This window comes from Salmo salar, chromosome 14 (assembly GCF_965601325.2).
Source record: "Salmo salar chromosome 14, fSalSal1, whole genome shotgun sequence".
NCBI classification, from domain to species: Eukaryota; Metazoa; Chordata; class Actinopteri; order Salmoniformes; family Salmonidae; genus Salmo; species Salmo salar.
The window spans coordinates 86,024,972-86,044,073 of record NC_138304.1 but is presented as its reverse complement, the minus strand read 5'-3'; the positions used below and the strand labels follow the sequence as shown (position 1 = coordinate 86,044,073).

Here is a 19,102-nt window from a genome sequence, read left to right as displayed (position 1 = left end):
CTGATGATTTTTCAGAAACTGAAATAGGCTTCTGTGTCTACAGGTTCTCATGAGGGACAAACATCATTAACCAAACGCGGAATCGGTCAGGAAACACCTCCAAGACTGAAGTCTAGTTTTTCTAATGAGCAACAGAAAACATATGTGCCAATCGGTGTGTTCAGTGGCTCTTTAAGAGTGCTCTGTGCTGCTGGTCTGGCTCCTCTCCTCTGTTAGCGCTATGCCCTACCAGGCCTCTGCTGACTGCTCCCCTGCTCTGTCCTGATGCCCGGTGAACCCCACTGAATTCCCAGCTCAGGGCCACCAGAGGGTCAGGGTCTGAAAAGTCACTTTGGGCCCAGGTCAGAAGTAGTGCACTATAAAGTGAATAGGGTGCCATTTGTGACGCAGTCTGGGAGATTCCCTTTCCCTCCATACTTAGGTCCTCCTCCCAGGAGAAGAGCCCCCATCCTGTAAGCAGTTAGGTCAGCTTAGTAAGCACTTTACCCAGGGCTGGATTGGAGCCTGGATTGGACCCTATATGCTTGACACCAGATTCTTAATATCCTAAGTAAATAGCCAAACAAGCATGCCCTATATATTACTGGCCAGGTCTCTCTTGTAAAATAGGTCTCATGACCTCAATGAGACATCCTGGATAAATAAAGGTTAAATCAATCAAACGATATGTTGTATAGCATAGTGTCTGTCTGTCTACTGTACTTTGAGTTTAGCTCAGCTACAGTCAATGGTGCAGAGAAAGAGCTAACACCCTGACTCCTGTGCATGGATTTCTACACGTTGTGTCATGCTTAGGAAGCCAAACCAGTCCCTCTGTACTGTACCTCCTCCTTCAAATGAATGTGTTAGAAACCAGCAAGATTCACACAAAGGGAACTTCTGCCCCAGAGGCAGGAAGAACCCAGGGTTTTAGCAACAGTAACTAGTACAACAGACAGGCTGGGACGGATTTATGGAGGTCTGTTTAACTTAGTGTTGACCTCTGAGAACCTGAGAAGCCTTTCACTTTGAGAGGAAAGAGGAAGGGAGGGAGGTGAGAAAGACAGGGAGGGGACAAGGGAGACAAAATCAAATGTTTATGGTCATATTTTGTGTGAATGAAATTGAATACGTTGAATAAACACACACCAGCTGTTCACTCTGTCATCTGTAATGTGGGTTAAATTCGAAGCAATCTCCTTTACAAGAGGGAAAAGGCAGTGTGTTTTACTGCTCACTGTGTTTTCACTTTCACTGGAAGCCACCAAAGAGATGGTAGCTAATGTGATAGATTTATATTCAACAACGGAAAAGTAGACGTATGATTTCCAATATGTATTTTAGCTGTAACTCTTGACAACATTAGAATACCTTTTCCCCCCACCATTTGTTCGGGATTCAAACCATCAGGGGTGTCTCTCCAGTCTCTCCATTATTTTATCACAATGGGGGTGTTTTTTCTCTAAAGAGGTGGGAGTTCACTGACAAATCACCTAGCCTAGAGGAGAGGGCAGAGCAGGTCTTGGTCTGCTCTGATGACCTCTCCATTACCGGCGAACATATGTTCTTGAGGAAGCACTTAACCGATGGACAATTTCCAACAATCTCAGATGGCAGCAGTCCATTCAGGTAATTAGATATTTTTGGATGTGAATTTCCAATGAAATAGGCCAGAACTCGTTGATAGTTACTTGGATAGGAACCCAACCCACGACTTGACTCTCAGGCCCTCAAGCTGCAGTTGAGTTAACTTCGTACTAGTTCATTTTTTAAGCTGTGGGATTGGAACGCTTGTGTTGTTTTCTTGTTCTCAGTTTTTTATTCTCTCTCTGTCTCTCTCTCTCTGTTTGAGGCCTACTTTCTTTTATTCCTCCCACCTCCTCTCAAACCATGCGCTCTTTTCAGACAGTTTCGGTTTGAATGTCTGTCAAAAACACTGCCTGTTTATCAGACACTGTATGGTGACTAATACCAGTGCTCACACCACCCACATGTCTGCACAGAGAAGGCCCTGTGTGTGTGTGTGTGTCTAGTATGTGTGTTGCCTGCATCCTACTGTGAAGGCAGTGAAACATTTTATTTCTGTTCAGTACTTCTCAGAATGTGCCTTACCCTTTAAAATGGAACTCAAGACAGTTTATTAATTGATTGTCAACTGTATAATTTACTTGTCAGAGTTGAGACATCCTGTTTTGAGGTTAAATCCATTTGAACTCAATCACCTTTTGACATCACCCTTTTGGATTTGAACGAACCTTCCATACATACTAGTGATGCCATACTAGTATGTCATTTTTGGCCGATACCTGATATTTTCCTTGCCAAAAAAACGATACCGATAACCGATATTACATTATTTTGCGGCCTTTGAAGCATTCTAGTACAGTTAAATAGTTAACACACACACATGAATGCAGCGGTCTAAGGCACTGCATCTCATTGCAAGAGGCGTCACTATAGTCCCTGGTTCGTATCCAGGCTGTATCACATCTGGCCGTGATTGGGAGTCCCATAGGGCGGCGCACAATTGGCCCAGCGTCGTCCGGGCCGTCATCGTAAATAGGAATGTGTTCTTAACTGACTTGCCTAGTTAAATAAAGGTTACACACACACACACACCACACTGACCAAAAATGTATTTTGTTGGCATTTACGTATGTCCCCATAATCAAAACCTATTTCTTTCACTTACTTGCTGTGCTGTTTCGTTGTTCATTTGTTCAGTCGTTTCATTCTCAACCAGGATTTTTATGGAACGTCGTTTGGGTCTTTGCGTGTCAAAAAAGATACACGCAAATAACACTATTTTGACGTGTCAAATAAGCTTGGTGACCAATCAAGGAATGAATATGACTGCACATCACATTATTTAACGCGTTCATACATTTTTTAACGTAGTTATTACACATTGATTATACTCACTCGTATTTCATATGTCACAACGATTCATCGCCACGTATGCTATGATGCTGGTAAAGTTGACTCGCGCACCTACAGTGCTGGTCACAAAATAAAGCTAGCTAGCTCATGGATGGAAACAGTGTTCTTCCCCAAAAACATAGCAAAACGACAATCTGTTTCAGTAGCTGTAGTTAGCTAGCTAACTATATAGCTAGGTGTCATCATCTAAAATAACCCTAATTTATAAGACAGTTTTTATTTGATTAAATGGTGGTCGGACCCATCTATGTGATGCTAGCCACAATAAGGATTAGCCACAATAGTGGACTTTGCGGTTAGCCTTCAAAATAAAAGTATGGCATAATTCTACTATTTGTATTCATTTGCATCACTGTCAATGACATACTTTTATTTTGAATGCAAACCGCAAATTCCACTATTGTGCCTAATCCTTATTGTGGCAAGCTTCACAACACATAACCCGGTCCTGTTCGAGCCTCACTAGCCAGATAAAGCTAGCTGGCTGCTTATAACGTTAGCTTTGGGCAACAGGGTTAAGTTGCTGGCTGGCTAAAAATGACATTTTTTAACCATTAACGTCAATACTGTCAGTCCTCCATAGGAAACCTGTTGAAATCATAGAAATATAGATAATAGAATAGACACCAGAGCTATTGCCAGAGAATGTATTGTTCATTTCTCTACCATAAGCCGCCTCCAACATCGTTTTGGAGAATTTGGCAGTATGTCCAACTGACCTCACAACCGCACACCACGTGTATGGTGTCATGTGGCTGAGTGGTTTGCTGATGTCAATGTTGTGAACAGAGTTCCCCATGGTGGTGTTGGGGTTATGGTATGGGCAGGCTACGCACAATGAACAGAATTACATTTTATCAATGGCAATTTGAATGCACAGAGATACGAGATCCCGAAGTCCCATTGTCGTGCCATTCATCCGGCGCCATCACCTCATGTTTCAGCATGATAATGCACGGCCACCTGTCACAAGGATCTGTACACAATTCCTGGAAGCTGAAAATGTTTGGGATGCTCTGGGTCGACGCGTACACAGTGTGTTCAGTTCCCGCCAATATACAGCAACTTCGCACAGCCATTGAAGAGGAGTGAGACAACATTCCACAGCCCACAATCAACAGCATGATCGACTCTATGCAAAGGAGATGTGTCGCGCTGTATGAGGCAAATAGTGGTCACCAGATACTGCCTGGTTTTCTGATCCATGCACCTACCTTTTTTTTATGGTATCTGTGACCAACATTCCCAGTCATGTGAAATCCATATCCTAATGAATTCATTTCAATTGACTGATTCCCGTATATCTTTGTTATTGTTGCATGTTGCATTTATATTTTTGGTGAATTAATTAAATACCATCTTTGTGGTATTTAATTAGAAATGACAATTTCAGTTAAATTTCAAATTCAATGTTGCACCAGATAAATTTCAGTTGTCTGAAGGGATATGCCCATTCTATGAGTTCTATTTCTATGATTGAAATTACACCCACCCATTTTTCAAGAGCATGTTGTGTCTCAACCAATGGTGGGCACAACACCATAACCTCAGATTATGTACAATAGGGTCTAACCTATAACATATGTGAATATGCAAGACGCGTTTTCGTAGATATTAAGTAGTAGATCCCCAAATGCCCAATAAAAATACAATATAGTCATTAAGCTGGAATTGTGTAGTAATGCGAATAGGAAATGTGTGTTCGCCAGTAGGCATGTCCCAAAACTTTTCTCATCACTACTGAAATTACATTATCAATACTGACTTACCATTCGTGTATGTAGTACAATTATTGAGTAGAACTTGTAAGGCAGTGATGAATAGTACATATTTTTTTTTTCTTCATAAGGTTGTGGCAATATACTGCCACCTGGTGGCGACTACAAACAATTGCATAATAGGAACTATTACCAATTGATGGTCCTCCAAAATAAATATTAGTGCTTCAAAAAGTACTTATAAGTCCTTGAATTTGACTTGCCACTGTCTGTATGAACCCTGTTACCCAGAAAGACTCACAGCTGTAGTCGCTGCCAAATGTGATTCTAATGTATTGACTCAGGGGTGTGAATACTTTGGTAAATTATATATTTCTGTATTTCATTTTCAATAAATTGGCAATTCTTTAAATATTTTTTTTCACTTTGCCATTATGGGGTATTGTGTGTAAAAAAACAACAACATTTTCATCCATTTTGAATTGAGGCTGTAACACAACAAAATGTGGAATAAGTGAAGGGGTATGAATACTTTCTGAAGGCACCGTATGAATAAGTGAATGGGTATGAATACTTTCTGAAGGTACTGTATGAATAAGTGAAGGGGTATGAATACTTTCTGAAGGCACTGTATGAATACTTTCTGAAGGCACTGTATGAATACTTTCTGAAGGCACTGTAGGAATACTTTCTGAAGACACTGTAGGAATACTTTCTGAAGGCACTGTAGGAATACTTTCTGAAGGCACTGTAGGAATACTTTCTGAAGGCACTGCAGGAATACTTTCTGAAGACACTGTAGGAATACTTTCTGAAGACACTGTATGCGTCTCTCACCTCAACTCAGCCAACCACTATTTAGAACACTACTCCCTGATGCCAGTAGGTCTGACCTCCTGACTGGCCCTCCCTATAGTGTGTGTGTGTGTGTGTGTGTGTGTGTGTGTGTGTGTGTTTCTGTGCCTTCTCTTTCTGTGTGGTTTAGTAATGGTGACTATTTCTCAATCCGTTGAACTGAATCATTGATTGTGCAATTGTTGACTCGTTTTAAACTGAAGTTCAAGTGAAGAGCTGGCGAACAGAGGCCTCCCCACCACACCCCCCGTTCGCACACACGTACGTAGACATACACACACACACACACACACGTTCCACAGGTGAGCTCAGCAGCCCGGGGCTCCATTCCAACACCACTTCCTGGAACCCTGGTATAGCGGCATTGATGTTGGCATGCTTAGAAAGGGACATGTTTGCATTTTGACCGACCCGGACTGAGGGGAAAAACCGCATGGGAGCGGTCGAGCCCCCTTTCAATTGCATCCGTCCGCGTCAGCACTATAAATCTGGAACAGTGGGAGAAGTCCCCTGCGGTCATGAAACGGTCCAATGATTGGACCTAGTGTGGTTTTGACACCCGTTCAGGAATCACGACACAGCTGGGGAGGTAAAGTAGATCCTCCCTCTATCTGATCTGCTTTAGAGAATGTGTCATTCCCAGAGAAATGCCTCTTGAACAAAACACTACACCACTGTGTGAAGTTCACACACTGCATTCTGTTTTCCCTGAGGCTCCTTTTATGATTGGGGAAAATGTGAGTTAATTCACTTCAGTTAAAATAAAAAAGGATTTGGAAAAACAGCTTTGGGTGAAAAAGAGAGGCAGTAGAACTGACGTATGCCAGCCGGAAACCCTTAATAGGGTGGTTGCGTGGGGGTGTATTTGTGTGTCTTTGTGTGTGAGCGCAGTGTGCTGGCAATGCCTAATGGTTTGCACAAGCGAAGCCTGATGTAGCGGTTGCCTGGGCAACGGATCAGCATGAGTCTTAGTGTGCAGGTGCTGTTCCTTGTGTCCTACTCCTGGAGCCTCCTATGATGAGAGAGAGGGAGGAAGGGAGGGAGGAGAGGGAGCACCGGGCAGCTCAGGTAAGACTGAGAAAATGGGTTTGATAGAAGTAGTGAAGTACATAAACGAGGGAGAGAGTGATTTTAAGAAAGCCTAGTTACAACACTAACAGGGGATGAAATAAAGGTGGAAAAATAACAGTGGGAGAAAAAGGGGAAGGGGGTAAGAAGAAGAATTTCACACAAAAGGACAGTCCTGGACCTCAGCTGGCGCTCGATAGGGGCCCGTAACAAAAGTCATACTCCTGCAAAGAGCAGGGAAGACTGAGGGAGAGAATGAGAAGTAGAGAATGGGAGAGAAGAGTAGTTAACAGAGTAGGAGCAACAATGCAATAAATTCAGCAAGCCAGAGTGACTGGCAGAAGAATAGCAGTGTGGAGAATGGGGGGGAGGTATGGCTATTGGGAGGGTTGGCACAGTGACAAGACAGAGTGTGTGGACGCACGTCAGCTTAGATCTACCGGCCAGAGAGGACAGCCATGCAGTGTTACCCCCCCCCCCCCCCCCCCCAAAGTCTCTTTTCGCTTTCTGCTCCCCTGTGACATACTGAAGGAAAATAATAACAGCCAGCCTCCTCGCTGGCAACAATGATATGCTCTCTGAGTCCCTGGGCTGGGGTTTGAATCACCACAGTTCTCATAATGTTTCCCTCTTTTCCTCCCTTTTCCATTCACCATCTCTAGTCCAATAATGGAACCCCTCAAATCATCAAATAACATTTATTCCTTGGCCTGTAAGTTTACCATGTGGCTTTTTGGTTATAGGGCTCTGGTCAAAAGTAGTGCACTACGTAGGGAATAGGGTGTCATTTGAGATTCAATCCATGTCAACAACCTATTGGCAGCGGTGGTCATTACTATTAATGACACACAGTTAGTTGACTGAACTTAATAGCTAAGCAGATCATTAATTCAATGTCAACATTTATATTCTGCATTCATACAGTGAACACACATTAGACAGTACACCATCTGACGCACACACATTAAAAAGCCGTTACATACATACTTAGGTTGACACACACACACACACACACACACACACACACACACACACACACGTTAGCATATGCAGGGCTATATGATATGAGCACAAATGACTCCTGTCTCTCTTTTTCACGCACGCATTTACATACCCTTTTTCCAGCCTTGCTATACGATGTTGTCTTTGACTACAGGTGACAAACAGGCTTTGGCCGGTGATGTGTGTTTGACAGTAGGTGGTCTCGACCTACCAGATGTTGGTGCTGACACATGGGTTGAGAGGGGCAGGTGGGCGGACAGAAGGGAAGTTAGGTGGAATTTGTGTGGTAGTTGGGTTAATCTAAAGGATTAGAGTTGTATCTCTAGTGACACGGCTGTACCGATGCAGCAAGTCTGGAACCAACAGGATCCTGAACAGCTTCTACCCCCAAGCCATAAGACTGATAAATAGTTAGTCCAGGTAGCTATTGTTTACCTATTTTACGATCTGCATTGACCCTTTTTTGACTCGTGACATACATTGCTGCTACTGTTTATTATCTATCCTGTTGCCTAGTCACTTTATCACTACCTATATTTACATATCTACCTCAGTTACCTCGTACCCCTGCACATCGCCTCGGTACTGGTACCCCGCGTATATAGCCAAGTTATCGTTACTCATTGTGTATTTATTCCTCGTGTAATTATTTTTCTATTATAAAAAATATATATATCTCTGCATTGTTGGGAAGTAAGCATTTCACTGTTGTTTATGAAGCATGTGACATTTGTGTGTTAAGGGATTGGTTTTGCATGGGCTGTCTGTCACCACAACACTGTGGACTGTAAGCTCTCCTATCCTCAGCACACCTGTGTGTGTGGCTCTCAGGTTGCTCTGAAATTATACCCTATTCCCTATGTACAGTAGTGCACTACTCCTATTCCCTATTTAGTCCACTACTTTTGACCAAAGTCCATTACTTTTGACTAGAGCCCTTGACCAGAGCCCTGGTCAAAAGTAGTGAACATTTAGTGAATAAGGTGCGATTTGTGACACAGCTTCCGTGGTGTGTTGAGGGGGAGGACATTCTGAGGTCAATTGTCTTCAAGGTCCAGTAGAATGATGCTGAAGGTTCTCTGTAATAAGCAACACAACAGGCCATCTATCTGACATTATTGGGAAGATTTGTTCTACATAGGTTTTGTTTTGTTAACTGCTGCTGTGTATTTTTGTCGTTGTAATGTACTGTTCAAGGTCCAGTTGAAGGATGGTCTGAAATGAACAGCACAACAAGCAATCTAATGCCATTCTCTGTAGAGAATTGCTCCACGATGCTTATGTAATGTTAACTGGTGCTTTGTGTGTTTGCTGTTGTAACCCTACAGATATTCCTGCCTGGTTTTGTAAGGATTAGTGCTGAGCGATTTAGTGCTTTTTGAGGTTGTTTCGGTTCGATTATTTAAAAAAATATCACGGTTTCGGTTTCAATATTATTTTTGTAAACATTTAATGCATAATGAAATAATGACATGACAATTATTTTTATTTTCAATTGAAATTCCAAAGCCCAAAATAGTGAACATTCCATTGCCAAAACATTGAAAATATTCCATTGTCCCTGTCAGGTCCACATTGGGTAGACATCAATAGAGAAATAAGAAATTACTATGAAATAATAAAATATTTCAGTTGTGTATATTACTTTAGTTTTTATTTGATTACTATTATTTTTTATTCCTTAGTCATCATCTCATCGTTACTCAGACAGTTGCAGTCAGCCAGCCAGACCATCTTATCTATGTGCTCCCAATACTGTGCTATATAACTAGCCTGCCTAAGTAGGCTGCAGAGCTGTCTGACTAAATTATTTTACTAGTTCTTCAAAGTAGATAAGACATACTTTCAAACTGTCTCTGTCCCTCTCGTCGTTGTGTTGTGTACATTCCTCAATTAGTTGTTTTAATAATTGAACCCCCCCCAGTACCGGCAATGATGGTCGTGTGTGGGTGTATGTGGGTGTGTATGGATTTGTAGGAAGGGAGAGGAGGTGGAGGAGGAATTGAGTGTATAGGCCTATGGTCTAAAGTGTGTGCTGGTGTCAGCATGGCCCTGTCCTTGGTTGTGTGGACCTGATGGATTCTGGCGGGTGGGTCGATGTTGATATATTGAAAGACCCCCACTGTGGGTGTGTGAGTCATCAGGAACATGAATGTGGGGTCAGCAGGGTCAGTCAGGTCAATATTATACACACACACTCACTAACTTACTCCTGAGGGATCGGGTTCAGACGGTTCCTGACCTTTCACCTCTCAGACAGTGTACAGGCAGCAGAGTCTGTACTGACAGGTGGCAGTCAGGTGTAAGGGGTTGATGTATTGTCTGGACTCTGGAGGATCTGGTTTACGATGGGAAACTCACGCTCCACTCCTCCTTACAGGTCAAGCGCTGGCATCAAGCCTCCATCGGCTATCGAGTACTTCCCAAATGGCACCCCATTCCCTATTTAGTGCACTACTTTTGACCATAGTCCTGGTCAAAAGTAGTGCACTAAATAGAGAATGGGGTGCCATTTGAGACACAGCACTTCAGTTTGTTGACCAGACTCACTGTGGAAACAGCCTTTTTTAATGGAAAAGCCAGTCAGCCATGACACCAGTGTTTCTTTCCAAGCTGCCTCCCAAATGGCATCCTATACCTAGTAAACAGTGCACTATATAGGGAATAAGATGCCATTTGGGACTCCCGGGAAAATTTGAAAAATGTTGACCAAGGCCCTGGATATTGAGGGTGTGAAAGAGAGCGAGTAGGAGATGAGGTGTTGGAGAAAGAAAGTGAGAGCAGAGGGGGTCTTCTGTGAAAAGAGTTGAAGGGGTCTATGCCAACAGAGCTGACTGAGGTACGTTTGCGTTGCTCTACATAGTTCTACGTACATTTGTGCGGCTGTGTCTGCTCTGCTTGCATAGCCTTTGTTGAGTTCTTAAGGAGGCAATGGAAATAGCTGTATGAGTAAAGGGGATGGAGGAGGGGGTTGACTGCCTGCTGGTTGTGTAACATGTGGTCCGTCTTCCTTTAGCAGCTGTTGCCATGGGGAAAAATGGTGAGGGGAGGTGATTTCTGAGCTCACTACGCCTCACTCGCATACTCAGGAGAGAGAGACTGACTGTCTGGGGATTTCTAAGCTCCCTGCGACTGTCCCCAACCGACTTGTGCTGTCTGTCTGTCTGTCTGTCTGTCTGTCTGTGTGGAGGCTGAGAGAAGGTGCTTAAATTGTATGATTGTTTTTTCGAGATACTGTAGATCCCACTGAACCTGGATTGTGTTTCTAAACAAAGCATAAATTCTGTTTCAGAGGCCCTATCATTTGCCTGGATATTATCATGAACTAGACTATACTTAGTTTATTTTATAGAGCGTGAGAGTGTGTGTGCTCTCACATGGTGTGTGTGTGTGTTTATGACTACAAATTCCGCAATGAAACTGCTGGGCTGTGACTCAATGCTCCCTCAGGTGTTCCTTATAAAATCTATATATATATATATATATATATATATATATATATTATATATATATTATATATATATATATATATATACAAAAAAAGAGCTATAAAAAATTAACTGTGTCTCTCCCAGTTTTTCCGTGTGTGTGAGTGCGTTTGCACATGTGTGGGTGCGCCAATGACTAACTGGGGTGGGTCTCAGGAGTGTGTTGGTGGAGTCACTCTGTAACCAGGTGACTGACAGACAGACATTGAGAGAGGGCTGCTGTAGCACCAGCTTGCAGAGAGAAGAACACAGCTGAGACCAAGCAGCAAGTACACAGCACACAATGTGCAGCACTCCCTCTGCTGAGACTTCCTGGTGTGTGTTTCTGTGAGAGAGAGTGAGAGTCTGTGTGTGAGTGAGAGAGAGGAAGAGTGTGTGTGTGTACTGTGTGTGTGAGAGAGTGGGAGAGAAATAGGGAGAGTATGTGTGTGTGTGTATACTGTGTGTGTGAGAGAGCAAGAGGGAGAGAGCGTGTGTGTGCACTTTTCCCCGTTTCTCATTTTATGTGTGAGTGTGTTTGTGTGTGTCTGTTTCTATGTAGGAATGTGTGTTTGTGTGTGTCTGTTTCTCTATGTCTTTCTCTTTCTCTCTCGTGTGTGTGTGGTGTGTGTGTGTGTGTGTGTGTGTGTGTGTGTGTGTGTGTGTGTGTGTGTGTGTGTGTGTGTGTGTGTGTGTGTGTGTGTGTGTGTGTGTGTGTGTGTGTGTGTGTGAGAGAGTGTGTGTATACTGTGCATGTGTGAGAGAGCGTGTGTGTGCATGTTTCTCTTTTTATGTGTGTGTGTCTGTTTCTATGTGAGTGTGTGTTTGTGTGTGTCTGTTTCTCTGTGTCTATTTCCGTCCTGCTATGTGTGTATGTGTGTGTTAGCTACACTCATTAGTCCCTGTTTGTGTATTAGCTACGGATGTTCTCCTCGGCAGGAGCGAAGCGAGAACTCGTGGTCCAGCAGCAGATAGGATCAATGCACAGGACAGATCGATGTGTATTCAATGTTGCTGTGGGGCCATGGGATGTTGTTGTGCACCACAAGTGGGTTAGCGGCTAATCTGCTCTGCTGTTGAGCAGTTTGTGTGTGTGCAGAGGCGTCATGCCCATAGGGGGCACAAGGGTACACCCCTCAGATTTGTCAAGTTTTTATTTTATTTTTAAGACGTTATTTTAATTACTACACTTCATTTTTAAGCCCACATTCTATCATGGTTATTCATAATCATATCTGTCAGCTGTGTTTTGAGGAGGGGGCACAGTGACTGGAGCCCCCCCTCCCTCTTATTCTCCTTGGTAAGGGGTTCCTTTCAAGGTGCACCACGGAGAAAAGACACACGTTGTTTGATTTGACATTAGCTGCCGGTGATGGGCAGGACTCGCAGGAGGTATGTTTGTAAATTCATTTGCTCAAGATATGTAGCCTATTGATTCCCTCTTGATTAATATAATGAACATGTTTTGTTGTTTCTCTGTAACACTAGCAACAGCCATTTTATGAAGTTGGCTTTAGCTAGCCAGCTTGATAAGTTCCCAGTCTCCCAACCTCATAACTAGCTGCCAAGCCAATTCAGGCTATCAATGGAGTTCGAGTAGCTTGTCTAACTATCTTAGCTTGCATGCCTGCTGGCAAGGTTGCTAGACTTTAGAAAAGCAAGCAATTACTAAATGTACTGAATAAGACTCACATCTTTTTCCCAGATTTTACTAGAGATGCAGAGAAGGATATTTAGTTTCCTTAAAAAAAAGAACCACCAGTCGAGGATACAGACAGGTCAAGAGGTATGCTTAGATATACACAACATACTTGGTTTAAATGTAATCTGGCATTTTATGATAATAAGGTTTTTGCAATTCGTTCCAGTCATTGGCAGCAGAGAACTGGAAGGAAAGGCGGCCAAAGAGGAATTGGCTTTGGGGGTGGTCAGTGGAGTACCTGCTGGAGCGCGTGCTACGGGTGGGTGCTGCTATGGTGACCAGTGAGCTGAGATAAGGCGGGGCTTTACCTAGCAAAGACTTATAGATGACCTGTAGCCAGTGGGTTTGGCGACGAATATGAAGCGAGGGCCAGCCAACGAGAGCATGCAGGTTGCAATGGTGGGTAGAATATGGGGCTTTGGTGACAAAACGCATGGCACTGTGATAGACTGCATCCAATTTGCTGAGTAGAGTGTTGGAAGCTATTTTGTAAATGACATCGCCGAAGTCAAGGATCGGTAGGATTGTCAGTTTTACGAGGTTATGTTTGGCAGCATGAGTGAAGGGTGCTTTGTTGCGAAATAGGAAGCCGATTCTAGATTTAATTTTGGATTGGAGATGCTTAATGTGAGTCTGGAAGGAGAGTTTACAGTCTAATCAGACACCTAGGTATTTGTAGTTGTCCACATATTCGAAGTCAGAACCGTCCAGTGTAGTGATGCTAGACGGGCGGGCAGGTGCAGGCAGCGATCGGTTGAAGAGCATGCATTTAGTTTTACTTGCATTTAAGAGCAGTTGGAGGCCACGGAAGGAGAGTTGTATGGCATTGAAGCTCGTCTGGAGGTTAGTTAACACAGTGTCCAAAGAAGGGCCAGAAGTATACAGAATGGTGTCGTCTGCATAGAGGTGGATCAGAGAATCACCAGCAGCAAGAGCGATATCATTGATGTATACAGAGAAAAGAGTCGGCCCGAGAACAACAGGCCCTTCGATTTGACACAGTGAACTCTGTCTGAGAAGTAGTTGGTGAACCAGGCAAGGCAGTCATTTGAGAATGCAGTGATTGACAGAGTCGAAAGACTTGGCCAGGTCGATGACTACGGCTGCACAGTAATGTATTTTATCGATGGCGGTTGTGATATCGTTTAGGACCTTGAGCGTGGCTGAGGTGCACCCATGACCAGCTCGGAAACCAGACTGCATAGCGGAGAAGGTACGCTGGCATACGAAATGGTCGGTGATCTGTTTGTTAACTTGGCTTTCGAAGACCTCAGAAAGGCAAGGTAGGACAGATATAGGTCTAACAGTTTGGGTCTAGAGTGTCTGCCCCTTTGAAGAGGGGGATGACCACGGCAGCTTTCCAGTCTTTGGGGATTATGATCCCATGTACTGTGTTGTAATGTAGATGTAATATCCTAGGCATGTTAGTGCAGTCTGTTGTGTGATTAACAACAGTCCGTATGTGTGATTAACAACAGTCAGTCTAACACCCTCATTAAAATTACAATTGAACATAATGACTATGGCTCAAGATTGCAGGAAAAAAGCTGTTTAGGTTGTTTGAAAAATGGTAAATTCCCCCCCCCCCCTCCAATCTCACATACTTCATGCCCCCTCTAAAATAATGGGTGCATTACGCCTCTGGGTGTCTGTTTGTGTGAAGCGGAATTAGGCACCAGATCTTTTTTTTTGCCCCTGCATCCTGCTTTGGTTAGAGTTTTTTGAGAGAGATATAGCCAAGTTATCGTGTATTTATTACTTATTTTATTATTACGTGTTTTATTTTCAATTATTCTATTTTTCTCTCTCTGCGTTGTTGGGAAGGGCCCGTAAGTCAGCATTTAGTCTACACCTGTTGTTTTACGAAGCGTGTGACGGATAAGATTTGATTTGAGTGAGCGAGCGAGCGAGAGAGCTGACGCTTTGGTAGGGGAAGTCGGCACAGTGGCAGCCAGGGCTTTCCCTGATTTAGAGCAGGGATTAAAAAAACTGGACGAGAGAAGGACGAAAAAAAGGAAAGGCAAGGCAGAAAGAGAGAGAAGGAAGGGAAGCTTGGCTGCATGCTAGCTGCCGCTCCAGCAAAAGGGGAGGCAGGCAGAAGTGTAAAGAGAAAGCTCAGACTCTTGTCTCACTCAGTGGAGTTTTGAGTGAGTTCTCAGACAGACAGACGGTGACCAGACGGAGGCTCTCTGCCTTTCGCTCTGCTCCGCTGTGGCATTTCAGGAGTTGAGGAGAGGGCAAGAAGGAATGTCAGCCGGTTATTGTTCGGGAGGAGCATGTCTGACTGACCGACTGTGTGGGGAATGTTAGGTCAGGTGTTCCCCTGTAAGCTACATGTTGTCTGACTCGAAGGAAAGACGAGAAGACAGAGACTTCAGACTACACAACAGAACAGCGTTCTCTGCCTCTTGCACAGGTATTGTGATGTGTTTGTGCGTGCGTGCGTTGATTTATGGCTGCGTGTTATTGCAACAGCATTATATACTCATATAGAGCTTGTTGAGTTTCAGTTTTCTCTACTGTATCCATGTTTTTCATTGATCCTCTCTTTCTTTACCTCCTACTGTATCAATGGTTTTCATTTGGAGATATGGATTTTCTAGGGCCGATACCGATTTGAGGGTCAAGGAGGCCGATGGCGGACTTTTATGACAAATGTTCCCAGAGATTAATGCATACATTTTTTTCTCAAACAATATATATATAATTTTTTACTAATTTAACTACAAAGCAACATAATTGTAATACTTTTATTTGAATGGTAAATCTCTTGATAAACTGGATGAATTAAGATGGCATAGGCCTACTCACAAAACAGGTGAACGTGTAGTCAGTAAGAGTGTGTGCATGCATTGAGTTATTGAGCTTGTTTTCCTTCCATTTGGGACTTACACAGAGTGTACAAAACATTATGAACACCTTCCTAATATTGAGTTTGCTTAAAAATCCTTCTTTAACCTGTCTCCTCCCCTTCATCGTCACTGATTCTAAGTGGATTTAACAAGTGACTCAAATGGCTAGTTCAGCTATCTGTCAAGAAATGGGCATATTGTAACTTGATCCTACTGTTACATCTCTCCCCATCGCTCATATCACTTGCTGCTGTTACTGCTACTATGAGAACTAGCTCAATGGCAATGCCATTTGCAACCAATCCATACATGTGAATAATATTTAACAAGGAGACTGAGGGTAGGAAAAAAGCTTAAAAAACTATGCACGTTCTGTCTGTGACTCAAGTCTGCCCATAGTTTGTGAAGTGAGAATGCACACTCGCTCGCGCTGATCTACAGCTTTCTTGGCCCCTAAACCTGCAGGAAGATTCTTAGGTTGCTAAACCTATTTCCAACCTTTATTTAGGCAGTTTAAAACACTTCCTCCTTTCCCTATTACAACAATCATCTAATCTGACTATCAACTCTCAATTTATGGATACGATTGCGGCTGGTCAGATCAGCACACCAGTAAATAGCTAACCTTACACCCCAAGTCAGATGGCTCGTTGCCAAAAATGGTGCATGTTCAAAAGGATAAGCAGCTAATGTTGGCTAGCTACGTTGGCTATTATCTCCTGATATCTTAGCAGGGGTGTTTATCTAGCCAACTACAGTAGCTAGCATAGTAGCTAATATTGCTAGCTAGCTAACACCACAGATGAAAGGGTTAGTAATCATAATCTTTACTAACAGGGCACATAGCTATCTGCTTAGCTAGCTAGCTAGCTTGTTTATTGCACGCATGTCCAGGCACGTCGACACAAGCTTTATTATTAGTGAATTAACTAAAGTAGTATTTCCAGTCACAGCTAGCTTGCTGATTTTCCTAGCTAGACATTCCTCCGCATTCTGTAGTGCTCGTGGCTCAGGCGGTGAGTGTCGACTGGCATACAGTACCAACAGTTTTGCTATGTAAAGGGACTATCGGCAAAGCCAACAGAGAAGGGCTGATAGAATAGAAAAGGACAATATCGGCCCGCTATATCGGCTCGGCCGATTATCGGTCCTTCACTATCCTCATTGATCCCCTCTTTCTTTACCTCCTCTACTGTAGCCATGGTTCTGATTGACTCCTTCTCTCTTCACCTCCTTTTGTTATCTCTTTCTCTCTCCTTTCATCTAACTTCTTAGACCATTAAGAGTGCTGCTGCTACCTTGTGGTGTTTTTGTGTGGCACTGTGATCTGTTTATGTCATATCCTGTCCAGGTGGAGTTGGGATTGAGGCCTCCCTTTTCTCTGATCCTTTTTGAATTTGTTTTACCTTTACTGTAAAATAATACCTATCAAGGTTGGTGGGTGGTATGTTATGGATGATGTGTAACATCTTAGAGTGCCTGTGTCTTTAAGAGTGTATAATAAGAAAAATAGCCTAATGGGGATATGTTTTTTTCTTCATTATATGTGCCCAACCAGATGATGCAGGTAGCCTAGTAGTTAGAGGGTTTGGCCAGTTACCGAAGGTTGCTGGATCGAATCCCAGAGCTGACAAGGTAAAATTCTGTCGTTCTGCCTCTGAACAAGGCAGTTAACCCACTGTTCCCCGGTAGGCCTTCTTTGTAAATAAGAATTTGTTCTCAACTGACTTGCCTAGTTAAATAAAGGTTACATTTAAATTTCAAAAATGTAAATGCAGGCTACTCTCTGTCTGTTGGCCTTGACATTGGCAGGATGGTTGATGTTGGTCAGGGGCTAACAAGGCTAAATGCTAACTCCACTCCCACTAACTCCAATCAGTGAGTGAGTCCTTAAGCAGGGCTTACTTCCTGCACATGTTTGTGGTGTGTTTCTTCATGGGCAGAGTGACGTAGGACCAGGGAGGACGAGGTGAGGGGGTGGTTACATAACAGACAACCAAGTCCCACAGATGAGAGCTGCGTGTGTCTGTGCTCGCGCATATGTGTGAGAGGAGGTGGTCTTGACTGACTGTTCCACCCACCATGAGCTCATCAGCTCACTTAGCTCATTCAGACACAATCCCTGCTATGCATGCTTTAATATTAGCTAGTCCCTATCACAGCAATAAGGTAATGTGTGCTTGTGCATGTGTGTCTGTGTGTGGTGCATGCGCACAGTCATGTTTGTGTGTGTAAGGTTGCACATTTATTTCTGTGTGAGAGAGAAAGAAAGAGAGAGAGAGAGATCTCCCTCCCTCAGTGTTTTGTTCCACATAGCCATGTTCTCCCTGCTTTATTTCATCAAGGTATTGTAATGACATAATCATCCTACTACCTCTGCTAGAGGTACAAGGACATCTTCATCTCAAATGGCGTCCTATTCCCTTTATAGTGCACTACTTTTGACCAGGGCCCACCATTCACCATGATGAAATTAAATGGTGGGGAAAACAAGCTTACAGGATTGTTACGATCTCTTTACCATCTAGGTGGTAATACTCTGTAACAGTGGTCTGATACACGACATTAACCTGATGTTCAGTGGATGTCTTTGTTTTGTTATGCTGTTATACGGGTGCGAAAGAGATGGAGGGGCAAAAAGGAGAGAGGAGTGGGAGAGATGGGGAGGGTAGAGAGAAGGCTCTCTGTTAGCGGTGTTCCACTGGGTGGGATTATGTAACGTTACCTCCTGCCTGCCTGTCGGTGATTGGCACCTAGTAACAACGTGAGGCAGAGGCATGGCGGCAGCAACAACAACATCAAGGTAGCTAGCAAGCAGTGCCTCTCTCTTCTCAGCCTACTGAGACCCTCCTTTCTTTCTGTGGACTGGTGTCAGATTCCACTGATTTTTATGCCATTTTGCAACAGTAACACAAGCTTAATAGTGCACATTTTTGACACTCCTCGTGTCTTATCTTTCATATTTAGCTATAATAAGTGAAGAAGAACATTTTATTTTTTGTGCACTCAGTTATTCAAAATACAGGCTGACATTATGTTTGATAAAGGTCTTGGCCGAGCAGTTAATTTCAGATGCATAAAGGAGCATTTGAACGTGGCCTTTCTATCCCATTCCTGCAGTTCTGATCGCAAAAATATTTGACACAAACACTATGCTGCGGTCTAGAGAAAAGACTGATAGAAATGCCTCTCATAGGGAATGTTATTAAAGAAGAGGCAGGCTTCTTCTATACAGTAATTGTTCATCTGTCCTTTTGTCACTCTGGATGGGAGACGGGGGTTGATCAAAGCAATTGCTTTAAAATCAGAGGAATTCTTGTAATTTCATGTTTGTGTGTGAATTGTAAAATGTAACCCTATGAATATTACACACACACACACACACTAACTCAGATGTTCGTGTCCTGCCATGAACCTTCCATTAATACACACACACTCTCTTAATCGTCCATCACCACACTCATGGATGCACACACACAGTACCAGGGAGAAGTTTGGACACCCCTACTCATTCCAAGG

At 43.3% G+C, this 19,102-nt stretch overlaps 1 protein-coding gene across 2 annotated transcripts in view; it reads left to right on the top strand.

The window, feature by feature from the left end:
- The window catches only part of hivep1 (HIVEP zinc finger 1), an 88,768-nt gene that overhangs the window by 16,090 nt on the left and 53,576 nt on the right, over nt 1-19,102 (top strand). The window contains exon 1 of one of the 2 annotated variants that reach the window (XM_014142584.3): nt 14,364-15,147. The exons of the other annotated variant lie outside the window; for it this stretch is intronic. Coding sequence (XP_013998059.2) covers nt 15,066-15,147 — 82 coding nt within the window. The 5' untranslated portion in view covers nt 14,364-15,065. Of the gene's footprint in view, nt 1-14,363; nt 15,148-19,102 lie in introns of those variants that run through there. 2 annotated transcript variants of the gene reach the window in all.